The following is a 21,826-nucleotide window of genomic DNA, read 5'->3' as shown; positions in this document are numbered from 1 at the left end:
TAATACTTCTGCACCCTCACATACACCAGTGAATTTACACAGCTGTGATGTAAGGAAATCCCATCATCCCCATTTTATAGATGGGGAGCTGAGGCACAGAGAGACTAAGCGACTTGCTTGAGGTTTCACAGGAAATCTGTGGAGGAGTAGAAAATTAACCAAAGTCTCCTACATCTCAGATAAGCACTGGAACCACCATCCTTCCTCTCCTTTGCATTCGTAAAGTTAAGCAAGTATACAAGTTAAACAAGTTTGCAAGATCAGAGCCTATATGCAATTGTTTACACACACACACACACACACACACACACACACACACATACATACACACACACACAGAGCAAAGCAGTGACAGTGGCATATTATATTTATAATATTTCAGCTGTTGGCTTCTGTTTCCCATACCTTCTCCTGTTTCCACAGAAACCAGATCGGCAAAAATAGAATCATATTTTGCATTGATTTTTTAAGTAGAACTCACTATTGATTTTAATGGGAAATTCTGCCTATAAATTGATGGCATGATATAGTCCAAGATAAAGAGATTAAAGCTTTTTAAAAAAACAAACCTACAGCCTATGTTTCTGCAGAAACTGAGTAGGAAAAACTGCTGGTAGCTAACAACTCTGAAGAAGATTTCTCACTTATAGATCTCAGCTGCTGTCTGCCTGCTGAGAAATGCAAGTTCCAGTTTCCTAAAACAGCTGCTGAGTTTAGGGCTCTTTTACTTTCAAATTGTGGGGTGGGGAAGAGGATTTAAAATAAAAGCACTGGAGAAAATATCTTTTAGATTTCCTCAGTAACAGTGTTCAATGATTTAAGAAAGGGTTAAGTTTCTAAACAGTTCCAGGTAGTGTGGTTATCATGGAACTTATAGATGGAAGAAAAGACTTGTTGGACTTGCCAGTCAATTTGCACTTCAATTCAAATACTGTTCCCAGCAGTAGATTCTCCTTCTTTTATCTAGTCTAGTTTTAAAAGTGCTAAGCAATGGAGTTTCAAAAACTTCTCTGCAGGTCTGTTCCATACCCAAATACATCTAACAAATGAGACATATTTCTTAAGATGTAGCCTCCATTTTTCTTTTTAAAAGTTATGTCAGATTTCTACACATAGAATATTTGCCTTTCATAATTTTAAATGTATAAATCTATTTGTCTGATACCTGGAGTAAATAGTAAAATCTAGTATACAGTAATGAATTCAACAATATGAGATTTAATTGTACAAGTTTTAGGAAACCATTGGCAGGTATTTCACACTTATAACCCAATTAAACAAGTATACTATTCACTGAGAGCTGTCAACATTCTGAACTGGTGCTGAACAAATGTAGTTACCTGTGGAATTTTCAGACGGGCTTTTGCAACCTGTGCAGTAAGCTACTATCAGAAAGCCTGATTATGAAGTGTAAGTTTTAAAAAAAATTATACAACGTAGAAATATGGGGCCAGATGCTGATGTCACTTGCCCCCATTCAGCTGTAATAATGGACAGTGGGTGTTGTGTAACTAACTTGGTATGCTAGTTAGCCTACAAATAAAATAGGGTATAAACAGAATATTCTGTGTAGGGATAATGAATGTCTTTTTATTTTATCTGTAGAGATGACCTGGCATGATTCTTTTCTGCCTCTACCAACAGTAAACTATGTTGCCATGCCTTATACATAGAATAGAAGATATAGCCATTTCTAAACTATTGTCTGGAAAAACTGGATGCTTGTGCTTTCAAAAGAACAAAGTAGTCAGTGTAGCACATTCAAATAATTAATATTCTCATTTAAACCAAAAAGTGGAACAGTGTAATAAAACACACAACTGTTGTCCTAGGCCCAGTAGCTTCCTTGGAACTAGAGCCAATAGAAAAACAAAGGGAAAAAAATTCCACCAAAATCAATTCAATCAGTCAAAATTTGGAAATTCTATAGCTGGTTAAAAGCCAGCAACAAACCTACCTGAACATTTTCAAAAATTTGTAAAATTTCCACTAGCCCTTCTCAGTACAAAGCTGTGGTTGGCCAGTGCTCTGCAGTTATAGCAGCCACATACTGACAGGGGTGGGAAGAACCTCCTCTGAGATGGTCAGCCACATTTAGGTAACTGCCCTACCCCACTCCAAGGACAGGGTCTGTGGCCCCATCCAGTCTGACTTCCATATAGGACTATGATTACATGGGCAATGAAATTACTGAGCAAGAGCAATGTCTTTCTGCCAACCTAGCAAGGGTTGGAGTTTTCCATGGCTTAATGGTAATGATCTGAGGAGAAAATGAACGGGCCATGTCAAAGACGGTTATCCATCTGGAAGCTGAGACATGTCCCATCAGAGCTAAGATCCCTCCGTGGCAATCATGGATCTGTGGAAGAGACCTGTCTCCTGCGACCTCAATCAACTCTTACAGCTCTTGCCAGCTGGGCATTTTTTGTACTTAAAAAATGTTTGAGGAACCTTTCCCCCGTTCCACTATCTCTCCTTTGCCGGGGTTACTGCAGTCCTAGGTATATAATAATGCTAATAGGAGTCCCCATGTACCAGCAGCAAGAGAGAGGTTCAGGGTGCACCATAAGACTATTCAGGGAAACTCTGCACAGAACAGGTATGGATCTCCTCTTCTTTCCCTATTGGACTGAATCAAACATCCTCTGGGTGAGTCTGCTGATGCACAGCCATGTTAAACAGCTTTTTGGAGTGTAAGGGCTTCTTACTGCTATGTAAAATAGCTGAAGATTTTGCACATAGAAATCAATTAGAGTTGCATGGGCTCACCTGAGGGCAGAATTTAACCCAGTGTTTCTGGTTTTCAAGCAATAGCTCTATTAGATGTGTCCTTTGGGAATGTAAAGTAACCTTGGTTGTGAAATAACACTCAAAGGATCTTTCTTTGGGCATAATTTGATTTGCAGTAATTTTCATTTCTCTCAGGCTCAGACAAAACATAATAGTCATTATTCTCAGACCCAAGCACTATTTACAATATTTACACACAAACTCTGGACCTAATAGTTCTCGAAGTTTATAGAGATGTAATATTCATAAAAGAATTTACATAAAATGCATTCTAAATTCTCAATTCAATTTCTTTGTATCTATCCATTGTTATAGTAAAATGTGAATTTTGTGAACATTTGTACTAGTGCAGCAGTATCTAACAGACAAATGTTTAATCATCTGAATATACTGTGGGTAATTAAATGGAGAGTCTCACTACCATTACCATCATTGCAGTACCTTTTACTCCAAAGTTAATATGTATTCTGTTTGCCTTTAAAACTGCAGGAATTTCTATTTAAATTCTTGGACCTGTGTACATATTTGTAGCCATAATCGCAATAATGTTGTATATTGGAGTACACTGTAGTGTATTACTCAGGATTAATCCAGCTCTCCCATCCAGATCAACTATTCCTTCTGTTTTGTAGATTATCCTCATAGGAATAGTCTCACTGTCTCATAAAATAGTTTGATGGCACTGTTATTGCTTAGCTGATGGATTGTGCAAAGAGCTAACTCTGTTTTGCAAGATGAAATATTTTCAACATGATCTAAGTATGTACAAACACCAGTACATTAGTTCACAGTGTTGTGGCACAATAAGGGGAAGAAAAGGGAACATTTTCCATAGCAAGAGAAACTTAGTTATCTTGCACCTGCACCCATTCTGATCTTCACTTTTGCATTCATAACAAGTAAAATATTACATTTTATAGTCCATATCATCTTTTCTCAGATAATATCATTTTGGAGAGCCAAAGTTAGGTGGGAAATTGGTGGTATTGAGGCCACAGAATTAATTCCGCATTGTGGTGTAGTTAGGGAACTTGGGAACTGGTATTTTTTGCGAGCTGAAGGGACTCCTCGTGCATAGATGTGCTGAGATGTGGCGAAGTTCTTGGGGCATCTCTGAAAGCCTGGGGCATATGTGTAGAGGGCCAGAACTCTGAAGTGGCCCTCAAACCCTACATCTTTTATGGCAGGATGGTTCATTCTGTTCTTCTTGTACCTGACCCAAGGTATTTGAAATGTGTGCAATGTGAATTTATGTAACATAATACTGACAGGGTCAGCATTGTATTACACAGGGAAATCACCACGAGTTTCCAGGTAGATGAGACTACAGAAATTGAGCCTTGACTACTTCCCAGCACCTTCCGTCCCAAACTCTAGTGTCTGGAGTTCTTGCTTTTCTGGGTCAAAGTGAGAGGAGTGATACTGCCATGCTTGTATACCCCCTCTTCAGACAATGTTTGCCTTGAATGCGCAGGGGATTCTTTGTTCTGTTCATTCTCTTTATGGGGAAAAGATTGGTCCCTATATCTGTCTAATGCCTAAATATCCAAAAATTTGGGGGGAAATCTAGATCAAGTTAATAAGATATAACTGAATATAAGACTTTTTTTTCTTAAAAAAATAATAATGAAAAAGGCAGTTCTCATCCAAACTGGCAAGCATGAACTTCCATGAGAAGGTTAGGGTATTCAGTCTTGTTTTTGAGGACTATGCTAAATGATGGGCTATCCAGACTTACCTTCTAGCAAACACACTTAACTGCTGCCACAGCATCAGGACACAGATGGATGGGAAAGATGACCCTGACCTCCATAAGACCCACATTCCTGTGGCAGGATAGAAGCATGATAATCAGGAAATGATGGTTGTTAGTTACAGAAAATGCATTATTGCGAAAACCAGGCGAAAACTGCTTATGAGAGGAAGTGATTGGATTATAGGGGAATGAGAGAATAAGACTAGGTCATTTCTACTGAGTAAATTGCTGTGATTTATAAGAGAAAGGGTATAGTGATATCTTACCCATTACTGACTAGACTCATTTCACAAAAAATCCTAAATCAGAATGTGACAGTTACCGCTGAGACAACCAGGTTTTTTTAAAATGTTTATTATAAAACACCAAGTGTTTTTGAACCAGCACATTTCCAGTGTCCAGTCTCCTTTTTCATTTTACGGATTATTGTCAGTAGCTATTCCTAATTTTTCATTACTGTTAAGTAAGTGTCAATTGATTGTTTTCTGATTATGGTGAAAATAAAACAGATAATGATGTTTAGATGCACTTTATGTAAATACCTTAAATATATAAAAAGTTTCCTGATAGAAATCTAAAAATTTAACAAATTGAAAATTTTTTTATCAAATAGGGGATAGTGCATCTCTAAATTAAGCTGGATAATGTGGTAAATTACATTTGGATTTTAAGTGAAAATACGTGGATTACATATAAATGTGCTTAAAAGTGAATTGTAGTACCTACAATCCTTCCTTTATCTAACTAGTAAATCTAAATTGCTTCCTTGACTAATTTTAAAAGATAAAATATGCTCCCTTTCTTGCTAGTACTATAAATAATGAAAAATCATCTTCATAAGTTCACAGTTCTAGGGTTCTGTTAACTGAACATTTATATGGCATTTTACAGTTCTTTCAGAGACTTCACTATGCACAAAAATAGATAAAGGCAAAATCCTCTTTTAGTAATGCAGCAATGGGTACTGCAAGCATTTTTTGCACCAAAGGAAACTTTGATGAAAAACTATGGAGTGAACTAACATAAAAATGAGTTATAGCTCAATTAAAAATATACATCTTTACTAGATATAACTGAGCTACTGCAGATGAGTACATTGGCTTTAAATTCTCTCTCTCCTGTGATCACCCTCCTCTGAGTAGTCTAAACCTCCCACTCCACTCAAGTGCTCAGCCAATCCACTAACGAACAAACCTAATTACCACCCAAGCTTTCTTATTTCCTAGCAGTAATCCACTGGATAGTAGGTAGTGATCTAATGATTCATGAAGGAGGAAAATGTATTAAAGCAATTTTATGCAGAAATCAAAGGTAGGAATAGAGAGTACTTCTTTACTATTTTACTATTTATTGAGATTTGTATAGATCTCAAATTATGTGCAATCTAGGTGTCTCTTGCACTCACAAATCCTATTTTTCCCCATTCTTACCATGTTCACTGTTTAAAAAGTCAATATGCCCAGTACCAAGTATTGCCATGTTGTAGGAAGAGTACCGAATTTTCCTGTACTTTATAATAGGAAACCAGGTGAACCCACCGCGTGATGTGGAAACTGTTGAAAAATATTCATTATTCAATCTGGAAGTCCTACAGCTCCTTTCGCCTCTTTATTTTTCTGTATTTCATAATATGTTAAGAAAAAAAGAATGATAAAAATAAACTAGAAACCAAACATTCCTTTGAGAAAACAGTACTCTATAAAAACTTTAAAATTTTCCAGTCCTGTTGACATGCATATGAATTTGTGATAGTATTTTTTTGTTGTTGTTCTTTATTCTGGTGCATCAAACATACTCCATCTCCCATGTGGAAATTGTATGTGCCATGTAAAAGAGGGCCTATTAATTAACAGATACTATGGTGTAGATTTGCAAAGCTGTTTAGGAGTTTTAGACACATCTTCCATTAAGGATATGGAATTTTAATAAAAGATGTGTCTAAATCCCATTGAAAGCTTTATAAATCAGAACCAAAAATGTTTGTAATTCTTTAAACAGCTTGGCAAATATAATAATACAATTACAAAAGTTTCATTTTCAAATGGTAAGTGAATCTTATTTCATGGTGACTCAAGATACTGTGTTATTTGTTATGAACTAACTCTGATTCACATATGTATCATTTTTTCCATAGCTCCAGATGGTCCACCAGAAAATGTAACTGTAGTAGTTACATCTCCTCACAGTATTAACATCAGTTGGAGTGAACCGGACATTATTACTGGACCAACATTCTACCTCATAGACGTTACCTCAGTAAGGCAGTTCTCATTTTTACTTGTTGGTTGATAATGATACAGATGTTTGATGGTATCTGGAATAACACGAATATAGACATTTTATAGAAATTGCAAGACACATAAACAGGACAGGAATGAAAGCCAGAATGTCCAAAACATCCACTGTCTTTTGCACGGAGGAATCTAGGACATAAGAAATAAAAATGTAGCTTGAGAAAATGGTGATTTTCTTGTTTGAGAATGAGCAAATCTTTGATATTGAAAATATTGATAGTGTGCTAATGGGAAACTTTAGGGAAACTAGCTTTGTTAAAAGGTTAGATGTTCCTTTAAGTCTTAGACAAAATACTATGGTATTATATTGCTTATAAGCCTAACAAATTAAAGCTGAGATTCCTGGGTAATCAGTGTCTGGGACTTCAAGAAAAGCATCAAATATTTCAAGAGTCACAATAAAATAGAAATGGCAACATGGGGCTCACGTGCTTCTACCCTTTCTGCTTCTCAGTTCACTGCTGTTGCTCTAACTGGCCCAATGCACTATGCAGGTAGTAGACCATCTATCACAGCAGCAGTGCAATGGCAGGACTTACAATAACAAGGGATGTGTTAAAAGAAAAACAACTCTTCCTTCCTTCAGCAAAATCTTGAGCAGGTCATTAGAAGAGACTAGAGAAGAGCTGGAGCGCAGTTCTTGACAATTCTGATTTCAACAAACGAAAAGACATTTTACTTGTGAAACCCTCCTGTCATTTATGACACACTGTCATAAAATTGCACCAAAGTGATTTCTTTCACCTTTTTGCAGAAGCACCAAACCCCCAAATTCAAATATTTTGTTTGTGTGAAGCATTCCACCAAGTTCTGTTCACACAGTTTTCCCTTCTGCCTCTGTAATATGTGGTTCCTAAATTATTAGCGGGATGCAGTCATGTCCTAGACCATGATATATTGATCTGATACTTATACCTATAATTTATAATAAGGTACCCAATAAGTTATAATGAATTACTGGATTTCTCAAACGTGTTGGTAAATATTCAGCAGGAATTTAAAATGCTGTTTTGAATATTCAGTCAGTAATCAAACATGATTTTAAAGAAATGTTCACATTCAGAATGTTTCAAGTTTATAGATTTAATTTTAGAGATTGCTTGTAATCAGGTACTGTCTAATCAATGATCAGTAGCTACAGGTGTCATCTCCATAGTGAATAGCATTATACAGGCAGGTCCACTGCTGCTTAAAGTCCAATAAAACTGACATAGTCTGTCTGCAGTGAAAATACTGCCATAAATTTTGGTGGCCCTCTGGGAAAATTATGTATTTAGATTCCAAATTCCACAAACATTTTGTATTTTACAACGTTACATACATTTTAGTATTTTAGTTCTCAGATCAGGCTCCTTAAGGATTTGTAAAATATTTTCACAGGACATAATAAACTCAGATCCCTTCTCTGTCACATCATAATTTTTAAAAAGTAATACTTTCCATCCATTTATTGAAAGTCAAGGTTTCTCTTTAAATTGCCAATTTTTTCAGCTTTACAGAACAGTAATAAGAAAATCATTCTGCCACCATTAGCCCAAAATAAATCATACTATACCTTTTCTCATTTTTTTTTCCCATTAGCAGTATTTGTGGAGTAAAGGACTACCCGGAATCAGTAAAGGAGACAAAATTGGACCATAAGGGTTTTGGGGAGAGTAAAAATAAAGAAAAGTTTAATGATTCTGTATCAAAATAATTGTATTTACAGCTCTCTTGTAAATATTTAAATGCCATATAACTGATAGTAAGATATAAAAAAGTACCTCATCTCTTCATGGTCATCCCAGGAAATGAATGTCTGTTTAGTGCATCAGAAACTTTAGTTAAGGTTAACCCTCAGTGGGGATAGAGGCACATCTGTCAAAGAAAAAGTGTGCTTGAATATTCCTAACGTTTTAGCAGCTGCATTTAATACAAATTTCACCCAGTGGGAAAACTACTGTACAGCTACCTAATTATCCTTCAAATTACACATCGAAGAAACAATAATGAAAACATCATTTTAACATGTTATAATAGTGGGAATAGACCATAAGGAAGGGGCGTAATAAAATGTTGTTTGATCATCGACTAGAAGAGCTTCCTTTTCCACTTATCTACTTTTTCATAAAGTTAAAAAAGACTTACTAGGCCATCTGGCCCAGCTCTCTGCCAGAATGAATGTTTTGTCTATTTTATTTATAAAAGTATCAAGCCATCAGGTTGCCACCACTATTCAAAAGAAGCTATTAACCAATGAGTAACTCCTTAATGAATTTCATGATGTTTTAATTAAAATTTCACAGCTAAATATAATTAAATAGATTTGTGCTTTTATGTACCAATACCAGTTTTGTGAAACAAGCTATGTATTGATCCTTAGGGAATGATCCAGCAAATACTTGTTCATATGAATACATTTACACACATGAGAAGTCCCATTGACTTCAGTGGGACTATTTGTGGGCCTAATGATGACCTGTGGTTTGTGCCTACACAAGGGAGCAAAGGGGCATAAGGTAGTCTTCTTATTTCTCTGCCTAAGCTACCCAAGTTGCAAGTCCCAGTGCACAGGGGAGAACAGTCTCTATGGAGTTGCTACTCCCCCTCTTGTACAGGTGGGCATGGGCAGGAATTGGTGGAGCCTTGACTCTGTCCCTTCAACATGTCAGCTGAGCTGGCACAGAGAGAGAAGTAAGCTGCCACAGGCAGTGGGCTGGCACACTTGCAAAGCAAAAGGAAATCTAGGACCAAATTGTGATTCTTTGAGTCACAGTTCAGTCCCTCATCTGCTCCTGGAGCAGTGATCCTGTGCACTGCCCGTCACAAGGCTCATGATACTCCACCTTCTGGGTCTCTATGAGCAAACTTAATCATGAACATACGGCTGTACAGGATTGGGCTTTTAAAAATTGGCACATATACAAGTGAAGTGTCATTTTTTGTTTAAATGTGCCCAACTGACTATCCAGATGTGGGATTTGGCTGTCCTGCTAGTGCATTCACATTTGACACTTGATTAAGTTTTTAGGCTAAGACAGGATGTCTAGCTGCCCTGCCCTCGAAGGAGCCCTGGAAAAGAACTGTGGCTCTCTGAGCTCCTTTCTTGCTCACTAGGCAAAGTAACTAGTTTAGCCCTTTACTAGGTTCAGCTGAATTTCCTCTTCCCTCCAGCATAGCTCCCCAGATCAATGTTCTTACATCCCCTCCCCACATGCTTGCTTGGTAGAGGAGAGCAACTGACATGCATCCATTTCCTCTGCCCCAGGCCTGGAGTTGTGATGAGGGGAATGATAATGTGGTTTCACATGGGTGGGAAGGGATGTCTGTTTCTTATTCTGCCTACTCCCTTGTGCTGCAATTCAGTCTTGCTAATTGGGGTCCTTGTATATTTCTGTGTGTATGTAGGTAAATGTAAATAAAATACACTATATAAGTAACATGATCTTGTGAATTTAATGTACTATTTTTGTGGTATTGTATTTATCTATTTTGTAGGTAGATAGTGACGATTATAAAGCTTCATTTCTCAAGACAAATTACGAGGGTAAAACCCTGGAAATTTCAGATTTAAAATCATTCACAAGATATTCTGTAGTAGTCACCGCTTTTACAGGAGATGTAAGTGCTGCACGTATTGAAGGCAAGTCTAGTACTTCCGTAATTGTCTCCACATTTGAGGCAGGTAAGTGTTTGTGTTTTTTAACTTAAAAATCACTGTTGGTTTTTTCTTGATACTTGTACAGTAAAGAAAACATAAATCGTAAATACCAGCTAAACTTTCAATACATCTTTAGATTTTGCTCTCACAGTAAAGCGGTGTGAATTACCCTTGATGTTAAAGTGTGGTTATAGACAACAAGAGACAGTAAAAATAAATGCTGCTAATACTTAGCACATATCATCCATCGATCTCAAAGTTCTTTACGGAGGTGGGTGATCATTATGCCTGCTTAACATCTGAGTAAGAGTGATGCACAGCTAAACAAGGAGGCCGGAAGGAGGCTGTAATGGGCAGAAATCAATCTAATGTCAAGGCAGTACTGTACACTTTAAAGGGATACTCTGACGTAAGGAACAGACTGCCTCAGCAGACAAGCCATCGACCATGAAGATAGGTCTCTAAATTTCCAAATTTTCAGAGTCAACTTCTTGACTGTAATCTCACTTTTAAAAATACCTTGTTTTTTTTCTCAAGCATGTATGCTGTGTTTATTATGATCATTTATGTACTGTAAACGTTACAGTTCTTAATCTCTTCTTTTCTAATGAAGGGAAACCTATATTGATTTATGGACCTATTTTGAACATCGTTGTGTTCTGTTCAAATGAATGGCGCACAGTAGAGCAGGCATGGCACAGTTAGCAATTATGTGCAGGAATCAAAAGGTTAATTTAAACATTTACTTTTTTGTGATATTACACCTAAATTAATGATAGAATAATAGTCCAGGAATAAGAATTAGCGTGATTAGCTTCATAACAAGGCCAAGTGCTGCCACTGGATTTTCACACTCAAGCTTTTTATGTGGTATCTGAGTGAGGTTAAGGCTTGGAGGAGGGCTAGCTGACATAGGCTCAATCCAGAGAAGACTGAACTGATATCTGTGGGCTGGGAAGCAAGCAGGGATTATATCAGACCCCTTGATTGAGGAAGTGTGCTTGCCTTTGGTTACTTGGGTTCACAATTTGGGGTCATGTTATATCCCTGGCTGCTCAGGAGGCATGAGTAGGCAACACAACTTCTTCTCTATCTGTGTCTGGAAAGAGAGGTACAGTCTTTTCTTTTAGACAGAGCTGTTGGTAAAATGATTTTTGCTTTTGCACCTTGAGAATAAACTACTTGAATAAATGTGTTTTATAAAGGGCTACCTTAGGATCATTGGGAAAGAGCATGATAAATGTGCTCTGAGATCTGCTTTGGCTACCAGTAAATTTCTGGATGGAATTTAAAGTGCTGGTTTCACTATAAAACACTAAGGCCTGGTCTACACTACAATCTTAGATCGACATAAACTGGGTTAAGTCAATCTAATAACGTATGTGTCTACACTGCTGAGTCCTTTCTGCCAATCTAAGTGGCCTGTAATGTTGGCTTCTGTACTCCACCTCCACGAGAGGCATAGCGCTTGATTTGACATCCATGGGTCAACATGGGGATAGTGTAGATACTGCGGTGTGTAATTTGAATGATTGGCCTTCAGGAGGTGTCCCACAGTGCTCCGCTGTGACTACTCTGGAGAGCACTTTCAACTCCACTGCATATGAGCCAGGTACACAGGAAACAGACGCTCCCCTGTTAAAGCCCTGGGAACATTTGAATTTTCATTTCCTGTTTGCTCAGTGTGGAGAGCTCAACAGCACAGCTGATCGTGGAGACTCAAGGCCGCAAATGTGCTCCAGCATGAAGTACACAGGAGGTGGTGGATCTTATTGCTGTGTGGGGAGAAGAATCTGCAGGCAGAGCTCTGATCCAGCAGAAGAAATGCTGACATCCATGCCAAGATCATGCGGTGCATGGAGGAAAAGGGCTACACCAGGGACACACAGCAGTGCTGCATGAAAATAAAGGAGCTTCGGCAAGCGTACCAGAAGACAAGAGAGGCGAACAGTAATTCTGGTTCTGCCCCACAGACATGCCACTTTTATGGGGAGCTGCATGCGATTCTTGGCAGTGACCCCACCACTACCCCAAAATGCTTCATGGATACGTCCCAGGAGCCCTAGGTGACAGAGAGCAACAATGAGGAGGACATTGTTGACAAGGAAGAGGAGGATGTGAGGCAGGCAAGAACCGTTTTTAACCCCAGAGCCCATCCCTTCACAGGACCAGTTGGTGGGAGAGTGTGATGCCAGGGAAAGGACCGCTGGTGAGTACACATTTCCAATCAAACTGTAGGGGTTACATGCTATTATTTTTTATGTTTAATCTGAACCAAAAAGTAGGTGTAGTGGTTACTGGTGGCTACTCCAGCTATCCAGAGGGTGCTCTCTGAAAAAGACTGTTTATGAGCCCCGGGTTGGCCCAGAAATCCTCCGTGGAAATCTCTAAGAAGTTTTCATGGACGTACTCTGGAATCCTTTGCAGAAGGTTTCTGGGAAGGGCTCCTTTATTTCGTCCACCACGGTGGGACACTTTCCTGCGCCACTCCAGTATTAACTCTTCTGACATCATTGCAGCACACGGCATTGCAGGGACCAGGTCTGTACCCAGCCACTTGCAAAATCTGCTCCCTTGCCGCCTCTGTTACCCTCAGGAGAGTGATATTGCATAGGGTCACCTAGGGGAAACGGGAGAAGGTTTCAATGCTAGCCCTTAAACCACAAACAATTCAACAAGTAATCTGCCCCCCGTTTGGTGAAATATGGGTCACACAACCATGCTTTCCCAAATGGCTGTGGTTCTGGTTGGAAGGGATCACCATGTATTGCAAGCATTACAAAAATAAGATGGGGTGATGGCTTCCTGTTTGTCTCCCTTCCTCCCCAACCTGATGCTGCTTTCGTAACAAATAAACTATTTGGGGGGCTTTACACTGCTGCCTGTTCTCAAGCACCATCTAAGTTGCTAGGGGAAAAGGGGCTTTTCTCAAGTTCCAACCTGTGATCCCAAGGATGTCTTCACAAAAGCAGAGGCATAAGACCCCTCATCCATGCCTCATGGCCTTATTCACCATGGCTGGAGCAACAGACTGACTCTGGCAATAGCCAGTGGTTGTGATTACGTTGTGGCTTGCAGTGAAGTGTATTGAGGGGTGATTTTTTTATTAAAAAAATTAACCTTGCACCAGAAACAATGTATGTGCTGTCAATGCTACCCTTGTGCTTTGCATTCCTTGCAGCTGAAACCTTGTCCATTGGCACATCCTCCACACCAAGACAGAGACTTTACCAGATTAGAAGGCAGAAAAAGAGCACTCAGGAGGACATGTTCAATGAGTTAACGCACACCTTTGAGAGTGACAAGATGGAGCTCAGAGCATGGAGGATTATACTGTCCAAGAACCTGGACATGGAAGGGAGGACAGGAGAACATGCAGGGAAAAAGAGTGTGCCACTCAGGAAGAAATGCTGCAGATTCTGAAAGAGCAGTCAGACATGCTGAGGCATCTGGTTGAGGTTCAAGAAATGCAGCTGGATGCTAGAGTCCCTCTACAGCTTATGCTGAACCTGCTGCCATCATTGCCCAGTTCTACATCCTCCTCCCCTAAATGTCCTATGAGACGAGTGGGGTTGGTATCCCTGGCACTCAACACCAGAGGAGGGTACAAGGACCAGAAGGCACCTATTCCCACACCTTTATTGTTATTGCAGTACAACTGTAAGCAAGCTTTCCTTGTTTCTCCCTCCACAGTGTTATCAGCCCTTTTGCCCCAGGTTATCTTACTTTTCTTTGCTGTCTCTGTGTGTTCGTGTGCATAATAAAACTTAACGGATTGAGGAGAAAAGGCTCTTTATTCATCCAACACACCATGGTTGGTGGGGGTGGAATTTACAGAGGAGAAAATGCAAAGGAGGGGACAATTTGGTAAGGAACACCACAGATCCCAAGATAAGTGTCGTATTACTTTGGCTTATTGCTGAAACTGGTTTTGATAGCCTCACGGAGACGCAGAGCCCCTCAATGTGCTCTTCTTATTGCCCTGGTGTCTGGCTGCTCAAAATTGGCTGTGATCCCTCCCCCACAGAGGAAACTTTTCTCCCTTTGTTTCACAGATATTATGGAGCACGCAGCAATAACAATGGGGATTTTGCTTTCGTTGAGGTCTAACCTAGTAAGCAAACTGCCAGTGACCTTTTAAACATCCAAAGGCACATTCCACCACCATTCTGCACTTGTTCAGCCTATGATTGAACCGGTCCTTTCTGCTGTCCAGGCTGCCTGCGTATGGCTTCATGAGCCATGGGAGCAAGGGGTAGGCTGCGTCGCCCAGGGTCATGATTGGCATTTCAACATCACCAACGGTTACTTTTTCAGTCTGGAAAGAAAGTCTCTGCTTGCAGATTTCTGAACAGACCTGTGTTCCGAAAGATTCATTCACCTTTCCCGACCAGCCCATGTTGATGTCGGTGAAATGGCCCCTGTGATCCATCAGCACTTGCAACACCATTGAGAAGTACCCCTTTATGTTTATGTACTCTTTGGCAAGGTGGTCTGGTGCCAAGATAAGGATTCGCCCCACCACAGTTAGGGAACCCCATTGCAGCAAAACCATCCACTATGTCCTGCACGTTGCCCAGAATCACTACCCTGCTTAGCAAAAATCTGTTAATGGCCCTGTAAACTTGGATCAGAACAGATCCCACAGTAGATTTACCCACTCCAAATTGATGCCCCACTGACTGGTAGCAGTCTGGTGTTGCAAGCTTCCACAGAGCTATAACCACTCACTTCTCCACTGTCAGAGCAGCTCTCATTTTAGTATTGCCGCACTTCAGGGGTGGGGAAAGCTCTTCACACAGTTCCTAGAAAGTGGCCTTATGCATTGTAAAGTTCTGCAGCCACTGCTCATCATCCCATAGCTGCATAACGATGCAATCCCACCAGTCAGTGCTTGTTTCCCGGACCTAGAAATGTGTCAAGGTGATACGTGACTGTCACCAGCAACTGTGAATTGCTCTGTCTATGACTTCCAGCAGGGCTGCTAGTAGGGTGACCAGACAGCAAATGTGAAAAATCAGGATGGGGGTGAGGGGGAATAGGAGCCTAAATAAGAAAAAAGCCCCAAATATTAGGACTGTCCCTATGAAATCGGGACATTGGGTCACCCTAGCTGCTAGCGTGGCATCACATTGTTCCACACGGCGGCTCCTGTATCAGCTGTGTAAATATTGCAGGATAAGGCATGAGGTGTTTGTAATGCTCACAACAACAGTGTGCAGCTGAGCGGGGTCTATGCTTATCGTGCCATGGCGTCTGTGCGAGTAACCCAGGCTTATGAAAAAAGGCGTGAAAAAGGCTTGGTTTGTTTGCCATTGATTTCAGGGAGGGAGGGAGGTAAGTGCATCATGGTAACATGCTAATGCCATGTTCCCATAACCACCTGCACCAATGTTTTGGTCCCATAAGGCATTGCAAGCCCAACCCAAATTTCCGCTCAGCTACATGCACTGTGGGATAGCTCCATGTGTCAATGCAAGCCCTGCTAGTGAGGATGCACTCCACTGACACAATGAGCGTAGTGTGGACACGCAAGATTGACTTGCTTAAATCAGAGGCTCAATGTCAACTTACATAAAGTCAACTTAACTTTGTAGTGTAGACATGGTCCAAGTATGTTTGGGCATCAGTTAATGGAAAGACTGAGTCTCCTTGGGCAATGCTGTGTCAGTCCCCTGGTTTAAAAGTAGTGAGGGTGGTTGCTGCTGACAGAGTGTTTTCAGAAAGGGGTCTCCAACTCTGACACGTCTCCCCATAGTCTAACAAAACATGGATTTGTTATATTCAGAGCATACTTAAAAGCTCATGCTTTTCATGGGGCTGTCCAGGAAGCAAAGGAGTTAGAGATGAGGGTGGTGGCTTATGATCTGATCCTAATTATGGTGGGCTTCTAATCATTAGGTTTGCTATCTGTGAGATTAATATTATAATATTTGCACAGGCACTTAGTGTTGGGATAATAGTTTTTAATTAATCAAATTAAATAGCAGTGGTATAATCCTGGTGTCCAAAAGATTATTTTTTTTCTGAAACCTTTCTGTATTTTAATCTATAAATAAATAATAACAGTAATACATTCCAATTTAAAGTGAATTTCTGAAATGTTTCCTTTAGTGCCTAAAGACCCACCTAACAACGTAACATTTCAGAAGATACCAGATGAAGTAACAAAATTCCAAGTGATGTTTGTGCCACCATCTGAACCCAATGGAAATATTCAAGTATATCAAGCCATGATTTACAAAGAAGATGACCCTGCAGTTGTCCAGATTCATAATCTAAGTGTCATTGACAAAACAAATAAATCAGTCACTGCAGTGATAGAGGGGCTAAAAGGAGGACATACGTATAATGTCACTGTAAGGCTTAATACAGTTCTCTCTCTGTCTTTGATGTCAACAGATTTGCTTGATTAAGGAGTGAAGGCCAGAATATGATTTTGTTCCCTGGCATTGTAACCAAAGATATAAAGTGTATGGGGAAAATCAGTAGTAACTGAGGACTCTTAGCATCTCACTGGTGGTAGCACCTTGTAGGACTAGATCCTAGATCACCAAGCCAGTCTTTGGCACATCCCTTTCAACTTCAAAATTTTGTTCTGTCTTTTGATCCCCAGGGTGGTCTTCTGTTTTGTATTTTTTTTTTGTTTCAGTCTCTGGGCCCAATCCTACAAGCAGTGACTACAGATGAATCTTTATTACTGCTTGTAGTCACACCATTAAAGCAATCAGGGATTAGGACAGGAGGGAAGGAGAAGCAAGAGTAAAAATCCTCCTGGAAATAATTGTTTGAAGGTTGGATTTGTTCCACCCCCACCCCTTGTTTTAACTATGTTATACCAGGGTCTGAAATATTGTTTTCTTATGATTTTAGAGATGAGTGGAGTAAATGGCTCAAAGAATGACCTAGGAAGGTACTTGAGAGAGTCCCTCTGGAAATTTTTTTTATAGTGTAAATCTACTCCCTTTCTGATTTCGCAAATATCAAAGGAGTTTGGAAGAATAAACAAATTGGGCCAAATTCTTCCTTCAGTTGCACTGGTGTAAATCCAGAGAATCTCAGGTATAACTGAAGGCAGAATTTGGTCCACTGGTATGTAGTTTAAAAAATGTAGGAGAATCAGATAATAGTATCCAATTTACTCTTGTATATTGTCTTTCATACAAAAGTACTACAAAATGCTTCATGAGTGCTTTCAAGCTTTACACGCAAATAGATTATTTTAATCATAATTTATCATACAGGTAGCATCTATATATGCAGAGGGACAGGAGTCAAGAGGGATATAAAGACCATATAACAGGAGAGAAACTAAGAGGCTCAGGCAATAGGATTTCATGATAGGCTAGGAAGATGAGCTAGGTCTTGAAATTGGATTTAAAAAAAGTCAGGGAATGAGTTAGAGGTAGAGAGACATGCAAGTGTAATAGTGTGTTCCCGAGAGTACAAGCGAATGGAGTTAGAGATTAAATTAGTAGGGAAATTTTAATACGTATTTTAAATAATGTTGCTCCATATATACATAAATTAAGGTTCTAGTTCCATCATGTATTCTGGTCACGTGAATAAAGTAAATAACAATCTCAAGGTTTATGTTATCACTGAAACCCTTCAGTCTTGTCATGTTATGTATATTATAAAATTGCAGGATTCATTATTCCTTTAAAAAGCATACATTTAGCTTTTGCTGATTTAAGTTTAACACAGATTTTCAATAAAATAAAGTGTTCATTTCTTTTTAAGGTGTATGCAATAAATGGTGCTGGTGCAGGGCCAAAAATCCAACTAAAAATAACTATGGATATTAAAGGTATGCATAATAAAATGCTTTTTTGCTGAGTTCCCTATAAGCTCTAAAAAAAATTACTGTAAATTTGTGCATGCATATGGGTTTCCCTCCTGTCCATTGCCTAGAAGAATGAGCATAAGTCTGAGAGCCTTGAATGCCTGAGCTCTGTTCCTGCCTCTGCTACAGATTAATAATATTTGGTACTTATATAGTACCTTGCTGATAGTTGAATTGTACCATATACCATAATTAGTACCAATAAAACAGTGGGACTACTTATGGAATAAGGTACTACTCAGTGTGAAAAAGGTTATCCGAATTTACCATTTTACAAATATTATTTAGTTATGCCTCACCATGACATTTAGAAATAGACTATAGAACCATCTGTACTTATACCTTACCACATCCATGAGAAGCAAATAAAATCATTGTCCCCATTTCACAGATAGAAAAATTAAGGCTAAGATTTTTTTTTAAACAGTGTTCTTTCTTAGTCAAACCTGTCACTTGTACTCTGATCCTGCAAAGGGGGAAATCTGTGAGGGCAGACTCTCACCCTCTCAAGTATCCCGTTGTAGGATAGGCGTCTTAAGTAGGACATTAGCCTGTCCACCAAAATGTCCCAAATAAGAGGATTATATCTTATAACACAATTACATGCTTGAACTAAGTGATTTCAATTAATAAATTAGAAAGCAAAACATTTTGGCTTGTCTTTGTTTAAAAACAGAGCCACCAAGACCTAATAAGAAACCAACACCAGTTTTTGATACTAGTGGGATGCTACTTGTTACTGCTACAACAATTACTATCAGAATGCCAGTATGCTACTATAATGATGATCATGGACCTATCAAGAAAATACAAGTTCTTGTTGCAGAAGCAGGAGGTAGAGAAAGCTATTATATTCTTTTGCTAATTGTTCGTACCTTTTAGTTTCTTGCATTTGACCTATTACTCTGTTCCCTTATTGCCTTTATTGGGTGATGCAGAATTAATGTTGGGAGACATTTGACCAGTTACTGCAGCAATTGTAATACTCCCAGAAGTCATTCATGTGGTACCTCTGTGCTACCATTCCTTGCTCCAAAGCTGAAGCATTGTCTGTGTGCTGTAGACTGGATTCAGGGAACCTATCCAAGGCATTCACCCTTTTCAGCTGACAAATAGTAGCTGTTGGTTGTTGAAGTCACTCATACTCTATTTCTCATTATCTTTTTCAGGGTTTATCCGTTTCTTTGTTCATGACTTCCTTTAAAAAATAACACATGCTGTATCTCTGAAATTAAAATATCTGAAGGTTCCATTTAGCAGTTTTTCCTCCTTTAGCCATTTTTTTGCTGTTAGAAGAATGCAGCCGAGATAACATTTCTGTTTTACAGCAGGAAGGAGTCATGTAAATTTATTTTGTGTAGTACGGGTCAGATTGTGAACTGATGAGCTTTTGCTGATGAACATTTGCTCATATGAGTAGTCCTGTGGGACTAGTGTATACCATTCATACTTTTGAAAAATGGTCACTTATTGAGGTATTTAAATGGGAGCTATTGAGTGCTAAGCGCTTCTGAAAATACAACCATTGGTTTACCTTCTTTAACTGCAATCTGTTTAGAATTGAAATGATTTATAATTAATTTCTTCTGACAATAGTTCAGCATGATGGAAATGTTACTAAGTGGTATGATGCCTACTTCAAAAAACCAAGGCCATATTTTACAAATGAAGGCTTTCCAAACCCACCCTGTACAGAAGGAAAGGAAGTACTGAGTGGCAAAGAAGATATGTATGTTATAGGTGCTGATACTACATGCATGATACCTGGGAGTGAAGATAAAATCTGCAACGGCCCCCTAAAACCAAGAAAGCAGTACTTGTAAGTATACAATTCAAGTTGTATGTCAATGTTTAAGTAAAAAAAATGTTTAAACAAAAATATGCATTTATATGAGTGACAATCAGACAAAATGCAAAGGTGATATATTGTTAAGATATATTGTTATATTTAAGAAAAGGCGAGGTCTAAAGTGATTTCACAAGAAGCCATAAGCACACTGGGACTTTCTGTATGAAGTGGTTTTAAATTTTCATATACTTAATTTTTTTTTACTGGACTGTAGAAGTGAGACAACTGACAGGTAGTTTTTTTTGTTTTAGTAACATAAGATTGTTCTTCCTGAATTCAGCAAGTCTAAGTGCAAGATAAGTACTATCCATTTCACGCATCTGCAGTATACTTTTAACATGCTGACATTAGGATTCTTAAATTATATGGAGTATACTGATTGCATGTTATTTTTCCCCAGAATGAAGAATAATTACTAGTTCTTCACTGAATGAATGATTTTAATACTTGTATGTAAATACTTGATTCCTGAATTTATTTAATTATTTTACAGATTTAAGTTCAGAGCAACAAATGTTAAAGGCCAGTTTACAGATTCAGACTATTCTGACCCTGTCAAAACTTTAGGTAAGAAGAACGTAATTTATTAAAGACATTTTAATATTTCAAAAGCATCTGATAAGTTATGAAATTGCTCTCTCTCCTTTTTACAAGATCATTCACTTTTAAGTTAATAACCACAACTTTTGGTGGGCCTAGCTTAACCTCAAGAGTGCACAGTCCGGAAATCCATTCATCTCAGAGGATGCCCTGCAAAGTCATGCCACAGTAGTTGCATGATCTTCTTGATGAGTCTCAGCTGTGATCCATTCCTTCTATTGGCAGCCATCCTGTGGACATGATCCCTTGACCCTTCAGGTTCAAAGAAAAATAAACAACTGTTATCAATCATAAACAGATTGGCAAGGCTCTGCTTAAACCAGTGGTGTTCTAACATAGAATCTAGACAATTCTGGATGTCACTGGCCAATGGCAAAATTGTTGTTGGACCCCAAACCACACAGACCTGCTGCAGCAGCTGCACTGATCCTGAGGGAGTGAGATTCAAACTTTTTTGGGCAGATCCCTTGAAATTGATAGGTTTCTTCAACAAAATAGTAAACCGATACTTAGGAAACTACCATCCCTTGGAAAAGGGAACCCGAGCAAGCTGTAGCAGTCCCAGATAATAGCAGAGGGCTGCTGCTGGACATATTTCCTCCTCTGTGCACTCATCTTGTGCCCTCTGAGCTCCCCAGCCCACCTGATCTGTCTTAGAAAATGAAGTGTCACATATTGGAAGTACCCAAATGCTAGTGCCCAACCTGAATGGTCTATTTCCCTGACCCTGAATGCTCAGGAAAAAAAGAAATTACAAATGCTTCTTTCTGCCTTAGAAATCTCTGACACTCAAAGTCATTGAAGCAAATACCCTGAAGGGCCAGCATGACAGGGCAATATGAAAGGAGTTGTGATTGCAATCCCTTCCTTCCCCTTCAAGGTACCTGTGCACCAGAAATCCCCTGAATGGCTTAAAGAAACCATCCAGGCAAGCACAGAATGAAATGCTTTACAGGCAAATACTGTAGTTAATTATAGTCCCTACTGTACTTGCACTATTGAAAATTGCACCACTTGCTCCTCTGGCATGTGCCACAATTGGACAAGACAT

At 39.1% G+C, this 21,826-nt stretch overlaps 1 protein-coding gene across 2 annotated transcripts in view; it reads left to right on the top strand.

Annotated features, from left to right (window-relative positions):
• The window catches only part of PTPRQ (protein tyrosine phosphatase receptor type Q), a 213,245-nt gene that overhangs the window by 151,075 nt on the left and 40,344 nt on the right, over positions 1 to 21,826 (top strand). For both annotated transcript variants that reach the window (XM_084616734.1, XM_084616733.1), the window contains 7 exons: positions 6,681 to 6,802; positions 10,318 to 10,504; positions 16,595 to 16,839; positions 18,224 to 18,290; positions 19,003 to 19,161; positions 19,923 to 20,145; positions 20,669 to 20,742. In XM_084616734.1, the coding sequence (XP_084472860.1) occupies positions 6,681 to 6,802; positions 10,318 to 10,504; positions 16,595 to 16,839; positions 18,224 to 18,290; positions 19,003 to 19,161; positions 19,923 to 20,145; positions 20,669 to 20,742 (1,077 nt within the window). The remainder of the gene's footprint in view (positions 1 to 6,680; positions 6,803 to 10,317; positions 10,505 to 16,594; positions 16,840 to 18,223; positions 18,291 to 19,002; positions 19,162 to 19,922; positions 20,146 to 20,668; positions 20,743 to 21,826) is intronic.

This window comes from Lepidochelys olivacea (assembly GCF_965140295.1).
Source record: "Lepidochelys olivacea isolate rLepOli2 genome assembly, chromosome: 1".
Taxonomy (NCBI): domain Eukaryota; kingdom Metazoa; phylum Chordata; order Testudines; family Cheloniidae; genus Lepidochelys; species Lepidochelys olivacea.
The sequence above is the reverse complement of the archived record's forward strand: the minus strand, read 5'-3'. Positions and strand labels throughout refer to the sequence as shown.